Raw genomic sequence first — 12,804 nt, 5'->3', positions numbered from 1 at the left:
CCGACTCATCTGGCTATAGGAGAACTGCTTTAAAATATTGAATAAACCCAGAAATTGACTATTTTTAACAATGCATTAAAAGAACTACTTCCACTTCCAAATTTATTTTTTGTGTACCTTTGTGTTTGAAAGTCATTAACTCTGTTTCATCATGAAAGCTTCTTAGAGCTTATCTCTGTCCCTTGGGTTTTAGGTGAGAAGTCTTAAATTCTGCTGCTTTTCTGGTTTCTCTTGGGTCAGGTATATAAGATAACTACAGTCTGAATACTTTTGGATTACTCATGAATTTAATAGTATATTTTCCCCTCCCCCTTCTCTGTCCCCTCTCTCTCCCCCTCTTTTTTCTCTCTCCTTGCATGCCACCTGGATCTGCAGATGAAATTAGTGGGGACGGTAATATGTTTTCTAGTCTGTGTGTTACTAACGTGCAATATGCAACTCTTATCTCCATATACCACTTAATGCACATTTCAGTAATACATTTTATACAGCTTTTAGTGTTCAAAAGTGGTCTGCTTTGGGTATTAGCTGATAAATACTGTACTTTACAGGCTGTACAACTAATGCTTCTTGCTAAACTGGAATTGGAAAAGGAAAAATTCTGTTTCAAACACTTAGAGATGTGGTGGTGCATGTGTTTGCAATGAGACTTGTGGCATGATGCAAAGAAGGTTTAGAGGTTTGTAAGTGTCCAGTTTGATTGAATGGTTACATTATCATTAATTTGGTCAGTGGGTGAGATCAGTGGATGTAACACCTGAGAAATGAGTCGACTGAGTAATGCTTTAAAGGCATCAAAGTGCTCCTTGCATTAAAAGAAGCTGTACAAGATAGATTAATGCAGATTGAATACATGAATATTAACCAGGTTTCAGCTATTCAAACTTACAATTTTAGAGACAGATTTTAATGTTTGGGGTTTCCTTTTAAAAATTTTGAAACTTACTACAAAATATTTAACTTTTGCAGACTTTTAAAATCTTTTTTCTTCTGAAAAGAAGTTGAGGTTTGGTTTTTTAAAAAGAGAATTTTGGCTATTTTTCTAAAGGATTCCATCTGATGTTGGGAAAGAATCAAACTGCTGCTACTGATAGTGTGTGTACCTTTATTCTTCTAAGTAGGAGGCACTAAAAGGGCATAAAAGCAATATGCAAAGGAGGGTGATAAGAGGAAATAGAGATCACATCTTGTGACCTTCCTTTCAGTAAAATGTGAAGGGGGTGTATTAACTTTTCATCTCCTTCCCTTCAGCTATAAGCTAAAGATAATACTACACAATTTTCTTCCTTTTCTTAAACATCAAATGGACATTTTTTCTGTCATAAATTTAAAAATCATATTTCATATACTACCCCTACATAGCTTTTATTGAAACTTATCTTCTTTTATAAATTACAGGCTCTGATAAATGGGAAAAGTTATGAAAATGGGAAGTTCAAACGTGTGCCTAAGGTCATGGATTAACTATTATGGATTTAATACCCTGAGATGTTTCTCCCTACATTTAATAAATGAATTCAGATTTAGTGAAGCTCAGATTGGCTCATTCATGTGAGTGACCACCACTACCTTTACCTGGAAGCAACTTGTTCATTTTGCCATCTCCAAGAATGATAACAAGGGATGCTGCTGGGTTTAAAAAGTGCAGGAAGGCAGCATGATGAGCCCTCATATTAAATTTGAGTTTTTTTGGACTTACCAAGGACATCTGGAATCCCTGAATGTGTTCAGCTCTTGAGGGTGCTGTAGCACATCCTCCTTTGTGGAGCAGCCTGGAGAGCCCTGCCCAGCTCAGCTTTGCTTTAGGCTCAGTGTAGGTTCTGGAATATCTCTTAACAGACACAGTTCGGGCAGATTTGGGGACATTCTCAGTCTATCATTAATACTGGGCCCAAGCCCCTCTGTGAGGAGGTCAGTTCTCTTTGTTCCAGACCACTTAGAGCACATCAGTGTTGATGCCTGGACTGAATTTTCCTCTAATTCCCAAAACCAATGCCAGACATACATAGGAATTATTTTTTTATATATTTCTCTCCAGATTATTAAATGTGGAACAAGAAATATTTGTGTAGTTAATTGTGTACATTTAATTTATTTGGATTGATTATGAAGACTTTTGGTTTCATGATGGTTTTGGGCAATGTATCAAAAGCATGTAAAGTGCTCTGTGCTGCTCTGAGAATGCTTTTAGTACGAATTAACTCATTAGTTTAAATTAGAGAGATGAACAAGCCCTGCCATTGATCACATTCTGAAAGCACTATTCTGTAACCTAGTGTGAAAGGTGTTTGGGGTCCTTTAAGTGGTACCAGTAAAGTGGCACCAGTTTGGTTTCCAGGCTTCAAAAATTTTTCTTAGATGTGTTTACAATATTTTTCATCCAGTCAATTTTCTAACATAAAGAACTTTCTGATATCTTCAACAAAATCCTATCACAATATTGGAGGGAAACAGAGTGATTTATCTCCATCATGTTGGGGATTGGTTTTTGTTAAGCTGCTTTTTTTTTTTTTTTAATGAAACAGAGGCTTATTTTTACAAAAACATTAGCTTATAATGTAGGGAAGAAAATAAAATACCAAGAAATAGATAAGTGCTTCTGGAGTGTCCTGCCTGTTCAGAATTGTGCAGGGTCATTAGAATTTATTGCATTTTCATTAGGTGACTGTGTTTTGCTATGTCCCAAATAGAAATTGCCTGACAAAATTTAAAATTACATGGAATCTGCTTTTACCTGGTGTATTCCTGCAGGAGTTCAAAAGAAAAAACAGCTTTCATTTTATTTAAATAGTAAGAAACTAGGATCACAAGTTACACTTACTCCCTGAAGTGTGTTGAACTTCAAAGGTTATAGGCAACCTGTACTTTCCTAATTGTTGAATATTCAGTTTGCCTGAAAACTGAGCCTCTTGCTTGTCTGTGTGTGAACTATTGATGAGCCTTGCTCTGGTTTCAGGGCTGGTTTCAGCTCAGGGTCCATCCCATCCTTCTTCCCACTCACTGTGGCTTTGTCCCAGTCCAAGCCATGGCTCTGGAAATGATGCCAGGGAGGTGTAGGGATGTATCCATGTGCTCCAGGGCAGATGGGGGAAAAGGGGGAGGAAATCACCACTTCCAGAGGCTTTCCAGTGTGTGTGATCACCTGAAATCAACCACAAAAACTGCACAGTGGGTTTGGAAATTACTCAGTTTTGAGAACCTCTCTTTGTGTTTAAAGTTGGTGAATAAAATTTGACAGCCGTGAAGTAAAAAAATGAGCCCACTGTAGTGGACTGGCTTTAAAACCCCTGGAAGAATTGATCTGACCCTGGAGGAAATGACCTCCACACACTGGAAGTTCTTTAGGGCAAGGGAAGGACCTTCTGATATAACTTGACACCATTTAAACTATTTTGAGAACAGATGATATAAAAGTTGCAAGTTTTTAACAGAGGAAGAAGTGCACTGTCATTTTTCTGAAAATTTTGGGAAGTTGTTTCCAAAACCTGTCCATGAAATCTTGAATCTTGACAGCAAAACTAGTGGTAAATTTCTACTAAACAAGGAAAATTGTAAGAAAAATGAGGAAGAGAGTGTGGTTTAAAAAGGTCTTTGTGCTCTAGAAGATTCTGTGGTAAATAACTCAGCTGGCCACACTGACAGTAGGGGGAAGCTGCCCTGGAACATCATTGGTGTCTTCTGCCTGTTTGTCATAAAACATAGCAAACTGTTATTCACACTTTATTGAAGGTAAAGCAATTTAACTCATTCATAATTTTTTCCCTTTACTGCAATGGAATTTGCTGTTAAAAAGATTTTAAATCAACAGTTGAAATGGGTCCCAATTGCAAAACTTGAACTTTTTTGAGTACAAACGAATCTTCCTTTTCTTCTTTGTTGAGTGCATCTCTGTGATGTAATGCAGTTGGCACTGAGGTCATTATCATATCATGAATTATGCATGAGCAAGTTTTAGTCATGCTGTATTAAATGTGACCCAGCAATGCTGAGCTTGGGGTTTGGGACATACCAGCCTTGATACATTGGAATTGTTGTTCTGGAATTGTTTTCATCTGCTTTTCCCGAAACTCTTCAATTCCTCCCTTTGCAGAGACTGATGACTATGCAGAGATTATAGATGAAGAAGACACTTACACAATGCCCTCAAGTAAGTGCCATGGTTAACTTGGGAAATTTCCTATCCAAAAGCTTCCTTGAGTTTAGCAGGAACTAAAATATTTCAGCCTTATTTATTAAATGTGCAAAGAAAATGTTCTGCTTTCCTGCTATCTGTGATTTCACAGTGAAATTCTTTCTTTTGTCTCAAAATGGGGATTTTTTTTTTTTTTTGATTGTGATGCTGAACATAACACTTAAGATTGGATAAGGTGTCTGTGATGAGAGCAAACAGTGTGGCAAGCTCTGTGGATTGCTGGCTGTCAGTATCTCACCTTGCTATGTGACAGATTTGCTGCTCTCCAGTTCCATGAGACAGGAACACTCAACTGTAGCACATGCAATTTTGTTAAAGATGAAAGACTGCAAGAACAAAAATAGAAATTCAAAGTTCTGCTGATCTTCATCTTTGAAGTAAAAACAGTGGTGCTGCAGCCACCACAAGGATTTTGTGTTACAGCCTGTTTGAATTATGATATAATCCTAAACTGTCAAGGCCAATTCATTTAACACGAAAGTTCAATATTCTGACTTTAAAAGCTGCATCTGGGAAATTCCAGTTGCATTTGGGCAACCAAGGATTTCTCTGGAAACAGACAATCCATTGGTGCAGAATCCTGCCAAAAGCATCAGGTTTGGTCAGTGTGAGAGGAGAGATGGTGCTGAGCTGGGGCCACATTCTGCTGAAGGACCATGAACTTGGGTAAATTTCTGAGCTCACCATGGGGCAGAATGTTTCATGATCACTTCAGTGTTCACAGCATTGTTTCCATAGCTGTGGAAAACCTTTGAAAAGCAAGAATATATGTTTTTGCAAAACATATATATATATATTTGAACATTAGTATTTGAAAAGCAAGAATATATGTTTTCCAGAAATAAACTGAGCATTTTTAATGTCTTGCAGTTAAGTGACAACATATTGTATTAACATAGTTTCAGGATCAAAACATACTGATAAATTATATCCTTTATTTTTGTTAACAGATTAACTTTGTGTAATTTATTCCCCCTCCCCCCTCAACATTTTTATTTAAATTCTCATGGCAGTAATTACTTGTGGGCCCAGCCCTGGATGTGCTGAACACTTGAAGATGGCTTCAATGCAAAACCCATGAGATGGGCTGTGGAGGGAAATTCATTAAGTGCTTTGCTGGATTGAAGGGGACTCAAGTGTTCAGCTCCCAAAGGACTGAGTCAGTAAAGATCACAAGAATAGGCCTGTGACTTCTGCTAATGTAAACTTCAAATTGCATCAGTATATTTCTTCTTTTTTTTATGTTGAAAAATGTTTGTCCTGTTTTGATTTTAAGAAGCTCTCTCTAAGTAAGCATTTGATTTTTCTCTTAATTGCACTGCAGAAAGCTATGGAATAGATGAAGGTAACAGGAGACCCTTTACCCATCCCTGTATGCTTGCAGTTTGGAATGATGTGGAATTTTAAAGCTTCCTCTTCACTTTCATTTAATAAACATTATTTATTTATAGTTAAACCAGTTAGCTTTGGGATTTTAAAGAGGAAAACGCAGTACTTAAAAAAAGAGATGAAAAAGGCATTTGTCACCTTGTTAGCCAGCTCTACATGACATTACTTCTGTAGTGTTAATTATGTCAAAGTCAAGGTTATGAAGTTCTAAGCTGGTTGGTTGTAATTTTTTCTCTGAATAATACAAGTAGAGGTGAAAACATATACTATGCATGCTTTTCTGCTATTCCTGAAATATTTTTCCATGTCTGCTAGAAATTAAATTGCAAATGAAATCATTCAATTGCAATTGATTACATGTTTTGCTGAAGTGCTGAGCCATTTTTATCAGTAATATTCTCAGCCTATTAAACTGTGACATTAACAAAATTGCATAAGGCCACCAAACATCTCAATTTTACTTCAGTTACATACTGGCAGAGGTGTAGTGCTCTCAAAATTTCACTCTTTCATTTTGTCTTTATTTGCCATGCTCTTGTTCCTGTATTTTTTCTTGCAGTTACCTCTTTAAAAGTTCTCTGGGCTTTTTTGATGGTTCCAAAATCTAAACCAGCACATGGTGGAGTCCTCTTAAACAGCCAAAGGGATGTGTGCTGAGTTTAACATCATTGGTGTTGCCTTAAACTGTTTGTGTGCTTTGTCTTTCACCAGCTTAATTAAAAAGGATTTAATTATGTTTATTGCACTGAAATAAGTGCATTGTAATTAATTTAACAATCTCACAGTTCTTTTCCTGTTGCTTTGGTTCAAAGTGAGAGGTTTGAGAGGTCTCCACTGTGTGTGTGCAGCATCTCTATAGGTTGGTGTGCAGCAAGTGTTAATCTTAGTTTTTCATATGTGAGACATTTGAGTGACTTACTTTGAGTTTTGTGTCTTGTGAATTATTTCCTTGCCCTTCAGCAGAAACTTAATATTTCAAGTGCATTATATTCTTGTAGCCAGAGATTATGAAATTCAAAGGGAGAGGATTGAGCTGGGGCGCTGCATTGGGGAAGGACAGTTTGGAGATGTGCACCAAGGAGTTTACATGAGCCCGGTAAGCCTCACTTCTCAAACCAAAATTAACAATACAACTCTGCTAGGTAAAATAAAAATAAGAGTATTCCTTAGAGGTCTTGGTCTGAGTCTTCCAGAACAAATAAAAATTTGGTCCAGTGACAATCTCGCTGTCTCTCTCATGACAAAGCCTAATAAAGTTCCTATGTTTTCCTGAAATAAAATACAAACTACTTGGACACTGATCCAGCAAAATCCCAATGCACAAGAGTCACCTCAGTGAAACCAGGGAGGTTGGCAGGACTTGTGTGATTTAGGCTGGTGCTCCTGAGTTTTTCTAGAAAGACTTAAGATTTCAGTTCAAATAGATCAAAAAATTTGTGTAAAATAGCGAGAGAAAGGTGCAAAAAATAGTTAATTTCAACAAAGGCCCCTAATAAAATAAATATTTCACATTAGAAGAAATTGTTGGAATTTTGATAGATTATAGAAGAATTCTTGAGGACAATAATCTTGTTCTAACTTCAGCAACAGCTGGTTATGATCCTGGGCTCGGTGGGTTAAATAATCTTCAATGCAATATTTAAGTAAATAAATTTTCTGTTTCAAGCAAGTTTAAAGTCTGGTCTGATACCCTTCTTTAGAAAGCACATCTGATATAATTTGCATTGAGAGTTTCATATTTTTCATTTAATTCTGTCCAAGTTAACAGGAGTACCAAGGATTAATGGTTCACTCACTTGATGAAAGCTGGATAAGTCTAGAGCTCTGTAAAACTAATTAAAGACCCTTTTCTTATGGGCTGTTGTTTTGAAAATGTTGGCTGTCTCCATTCTTTTGTGTGAATTGGAAAATGGATTTTACTCAGGCATTCTGTGCTGAGATTTTTAAACAACCACCTGTGGATTTATTTTTTTTAATAAGAATGTACTTCATTTAGGACACTGGGATATGTGAAGGTGAAACAGAACAGTGATGTCATTAAATTTTAATGTTCTGGTCACAGAGTGTAACTTACACTCTGGGAAGAAATCTTAAAATCAATGTAAGATTAGTTCTAATAACATGGTAGTGTAGCCTTTATATGTTCAGCTTGAGTGCAAAAATATAGGGGATATTCCTTGCCTTTTGTTCTGCTAGCTCAGAGCTGAATCTCAAAAATTCCATTTATCCCTGTTCATTGCACTTGTAAAGTCCTGATTCAGCATTCACCTCTCCCAGGTATTGCTAAAGGGTCACAGCCAGCCTCAGGTGTAGGGTACTGAGTGGAAAATGGGTTTATAGATACAGCATCCTATTGCTCAGCTGTAACAATCCCAGGAATCCCAGATTGTCTTTAAAGGCTGATTAACTGTGGAATTAATCCCAAAGTGTCATTTAAAAAAAACATTTCCTGCTCAGTACAGAAAATATGTCCAGTCTGATACATTCTCACTGGTTTGTCTCCTTATCCAAAACCAAAAGATTGACAAGACCCCAATATCAGACCTTTTCCAACATCTTCTTTGCTGGTTGCAGACACTGAGGTTCTTCCCTTTGATGCCCCTGTTGGTTAAAGGATATTTCAAAACCTTGATGTTTAACACAGGAGAGGGATGGGTCTGGCAGGCATCCAGAGGTCTCATCCCCAGGCTGATTATTCAGTCCTGATTTCATAAGGGAATAATAAAATCATGATTTACCATCACCTTTTTCAGTTAGTTTATGGGCATTTGATGTGTGAGAAAAGGATTAGATCAATATTTTCCTGCAAAGTCAACTTGAAGATCTTTTTTGTGAGCAACTTTGAAAATAAGGCACTTCATCCTGCAAAATAGAAATACTATTCTAATTCTGGTAATTTTTGTCTGTAAATAGATTTAAAATAGACCAAGCATGAGCAGAGATGGAACATAATTCTGAATCTTCATTTCCTACTGGCCTTAAAAATTGGATGAGGACATTCATCAGTGCTGTAGCATTTTGAGGAAAGGTTCATTTGTAAACTGCTAATTAAACCATGGACAATTCCCAGTTTCCCACTTGGAAGGAGGACATGCAGGTCCTTGGACAAGCCCATTCCTAATGTAGAAATTTGATTTTAAAACACTTCAGCTGCTCTCAAGCCTTCAAGAACTTCTCATTTTTGGGTATTCAGAGGATGAGAAATCAGATGGGAAAATCCATTTGATTTTCAATACATGTGGGTCTGTTGAACCTGCTGTTAAAGCCTTGATCTGGCTCACTGTGAAGATAATGTGTAAAAATCTTTGTTTTACTTTTCTTTTTAGTCTGGGTTCACAATTACAGCCAGTCTTTCCTCTGAAAAAGCCACAAAAAGTCTTTAATTTGGGTTTCTGGGTTGCTTGCTTGTATAAGCCAAGTGTGGTTTTTAGGCACATATCTCTTTCTTTTCTCTATTTTTGCTAAATATTGTCAAGATACATTCCTCAATAGCTCAAAAAGTTTACAGTACTATTCAGTTAAACTTACCATCTCTTGTCATAATTTTTCCACAATTTAACATGGTTCAAAACAGATTAAATATTTCCAAGACACATTAGATGTAAATGTTGTATGCAAGGTGTCTTGATTATAATGATATTTCAACACTAAAGCTTTCAGCATGTAATTTCTCAACTAAAGGTATTTTATTTAATGGTATTTTTTTCCAAAGTAGTTTTGCCAGAATTCTAAGGGCCAGCTTTTGGTGGGCTGTTTTTGGTGGTTTGTATTTCAGCTATTTCTCAATAATATTTTTCAGGAAAATCCAGCGATGGCTGTTGCAATCAAAACATGTAAAAACTGTACTTCAGACAGTGTTAGAGAAAAATTCTTACAAGAAGCCTGTGAGTATTAAGCAACTTCTTTTGGGATCATTTCTGTAACTTCTCCTTGCAAAGACTGTGGCCACCTGTGCCAGAAAACTCTTACACTGCTGTAAATATTTTATTAATATGTAGCCTGTTGTTTTCCTCTCCTAAAACATGTGCCAGGGAACTGCTCTACATCCTTGCATGGCCCATGTGTGTGATTGGAAGTGGGTTCTTTGATTTTCCAAATTGAGTGGTGATGTCTGGCTCCTGTAGGGCTTTAGAATCAATTTTGGAACATCTGACCCTCTACTTCATTCTTTTTTCTTAATGAATTAAAAAAAAAAAAAAAAACACATCACTTTCTCCAGTTTATTGCTTTGGAAGGTCAGGTAGTTGCCCTTGCTAGAAATGTTGTGTCTAAGAGAGATCTGTTTGAAAATTCAGAATTAAAATCTCTGCTAGAATAGGCTATTTTTCTGAATAATTGCCCACAAATGTTGCATTCTCCAAGTAGCACATTTCATGTGTGGAGGAAGGCTTTTTGTTGGGGTGAATAGGAACAGAAACTTTTAAAAGAATTTTAAAGTTACTGATTCCTCTATTGTTTGGTTTTGCAAGCAAATTAGGATATGGCACTTGAGCCTTAATTTTTGCATATTATCCCCTGCTGTTGTATACCTCTAAATGTTGTAAAGATATTGTATTTTATCAGTAAAGTAATTGGTTGTGGTCAGATGTTACAGTATATTTTATTCACTAGTCCTTTATTCAAGGAGTTTTTTCAACCCCTTCAGAAGACCTGTGTTAATAGCTAATGGATTCTCATTTTTGAATGTCTGATTTTTTGTAAATTACTGTAATTTTTTCCATTGCATTTCTGTCTGTTGGAACAGTAAATACCATTGCTTACAGTAATAACTCAACAGTCACAAGGTAGGCTGCTGTCTCCTGGCAGTGTAGAAAATAATTGCTCATTGAATGCTCCTTATTATGCTTCAAGTTTGACAGATTAGGAAATGCTGCTGTAGTCGACACATAAATAATACTTTTCAATTTTGATTTAATAGTTTTGCCATTTCTTCTTCCTCTTTTTCATTCTAATTCCCATCTGTTGCCTTTGTCTTGTGTTCAGACTGCAAATTTGCTCAGAACAGTTGCTTACTTCACTGAATTTAGACATTTATTTCCTAATATTTTAATATTAGGAATATTAAGATATTTTGAGGTTTGCCTATGGTGGAGTTTTCAATGCTGAAAAGATTTAGCAGCTGTTATTGCCTGTATGACATTTCATGTTATTTATTCCCTAAGCTATGTCAATGATAGGGGTTTTTGCTTTATTGCAATTTTCCCTGTATTATTCATAAGAGTAATATTTTAAAGAATATATTATCTCCCATAAAGTTTCTTGTCAGGAAGATATGTTACTAAACTATTACAATTTTTGTTCTTATAAATACGATTGTCCAAGGACTTTTTGGGGGTTGCTGTGTATCCATGTGCAGAAGTAGAGAACTCAGAGCTCATCAGAATATAAATCCAAAACACCTCCTGGTTTTAGCTTGTGGTTTGTGTAAAGCAGGAAGAAATGGTTTTTATTTTTGCCTAACTTGAGGCAGGACTCTTTATCAGGGAAGGCAGGGATAGGACCAAGGGTGATGGGTTTACCTTGAAAGAGGGCAGGTTCAATTTGATTTTAGGATAAATTCTGTGATGAGGATGTTGAGGCCCTGGCACAGGTTGCCCAGAGAAGCTGTGGCTGTCCCATCCTTGGAGGTGTTCAACACCAGGATGGATGGGGGCTTGGGGCCTGCAAGCTGGAAAGTGTCCAAGGCAGGGGGATTGGAACTGCTTGGTCTTGATGGTCCCTTCCAACCCAAACCATTCTGTGATTCTGTGATTCCTATGTCATACTGCATAAAGCACACTGTGGCTGTGCTGCCAGGACTGAAATTTACTCCATGGGAAATAAAATGATGTAATGATTAGATAAGTTTTTTGTCCATGTCATAATCTGGCAAACATGTTTTTTCCAGTAATTGAATTATACAGACTGTTTCTACCTTCTCTTCCAGTAGAAAGGCACAGATTAACTGGTTGTGCACTGGTTTGACAGGTTATTTTATTAACTTAGGTTATGTCCATAACCAGATCTGGGGCTGAGAGGCAGAGCCTGACCTGACTGGTACCTTCCACAGCAGTTTGCATTTTTGTGGGTGCAGACCAGCAGAGCTCAAGCAATCAGTGTTTGTTTCTACCTGCCCTCAGCACATGGAATGACCAGAAATTACTGCTTGCAACAGTTGTTTAAAGTCTATGATTATCTCCTCTGCTCATGGGCTAAATGCTTAACCAACAGGGGGTTTTTATTTTGAAGAAAGCTTTTATGTAATGCACTGAATTCTTTGCTTTCCTTTCAGTAACAATGCGTCAGTTTGATCACCCCCACATTGTGAAGCTCATTGGGGTTATTACAGAAAACCCAGTCTGGATAATCATGGAGCTCTGTACACTTGGAGAGGTATGAGACATCCTCGTGCAGCTCTGCTCTCCTCTCTTTTAGCTCATAGAAAAGGCTGAAAAACCACTTCACAATAGTAGCACATACTATCAAGCATGATATCATACTCCTCTGCAGAGTTATGGACTCAGAAACAGGAGTGGCAGCTTTTGACCTTCTCCTCCACCGGGGGAACTGCATCACCTCATTCCAGAGTGATTTAGTCAAGAGTTTTCAGAGCATTCAATTGCAGTTCCAGAGTGAGAGCATGACCTCTGTCAAGATGATGATAATGTGATAATCAGTTAAACAGCATTTGCAAACATACCTTCCAGAAGTAAACTGTGCATCTTTTATTCTTCCTGAGTAATGCTGCATTTTCCCTTGAAACACTGAATTTCTTATGTTGGGGTTTTTTTTTCCTGTAGAATATCTGCAGCAGGGGATCTAGATAAGATGACTTCCCTCATTATTATGTTTTTTGGATGAATGCTTTAAAGAAAACGAGATCTCAGTTTTTATAATTGATTAGTTTTCTTTGAGCCATGTTTCTGAAAATGTGAGCTGCAGTGATATTTCATACAACATTATATGATTGTCATTGCAATTATCAAACTGCAGTGCATTTTCCAAAATACAATAGGAGGGATAGATAGAAAAACCTGGAGTGGAGAACTCATTTTCTGTCAATAGATTTCCTTTTCAGTGACCAAATCACTTTTCAAAGCCTTGTTTTGATCGATAAGGACACTCTAATGCCACCTTCCAGTAGGTTCTGCCTGCCTTATACTGGGAATAGAGCTGACAAATATTCTGTGCTCGTATTGGCTACTCTGAGCTAAATACAGTTGTTTTAGCACATGTAGGTTAAA

The 12,804-nt window shown here is 37.0% G+C and overlaps 1 protein-coding gene across 8 annotated transcripts in view; it reads left to right on the top strand.

Moving 5' to 3' along the window:
* The window catches only part of PTK2 (protein tyrosine kinase 2), a 190,030-nt gene that overhangs the window by 144,682 nt on the left and 32,544 nt on the right, over positions 1-12,804 (top strand). For 4 of the 8 annotated variants that reach the window (XM_066566803.1, XM_066566754.1, XM_066566770.1 and 1 more), the window contains 6 exons: positions 376-393; positions 4,091-4,147; positions 5,517-5,537; positions 6,580-6,677; positions 9,381-9,465; positions 11,853-11,953. In XM_066566803.1, coding sequence (XP_066422900.1) covers positions 376-393; positions 4,091-4,147; positions 5,517-5,537; positions 6,580-6,677; positions 9,381-9,465; positions 11,853-11,953 — 380 coding nt within the window. The remainder of the gene's footprint in view (positions 1-375; positions 394-4,090; positions 4,148-5,516; positions 5,538-6,579; positions 6,678-9,380; positions 9,466-11,852; positions 11,954-12,804) is intronic. The other 4 variants (XM_066566763.1, XM_066566786.1, XM_066566777.1 and 1 more) reach the window with 3 other exon arrangements.

Source organism: Molothrus aeneus, chromosome 1 (genome assembly GCF_037042795.1).
Source record: "Molothrus aeneus isolate 106 chromosome 1, BPBGC_Maene_1.0, whole genome shotgun sequence".
Lineage (NCBI taxonomy): Eukaryota > Metazoa > Chordata > Aves > Passeriformes > Icteridae > Molothrus > Molothrus aeneus.
Note: the sequence above shows the minus strand (reverse complement) of the source record. Positions and strands in the feature narration are given on the sequence as shown.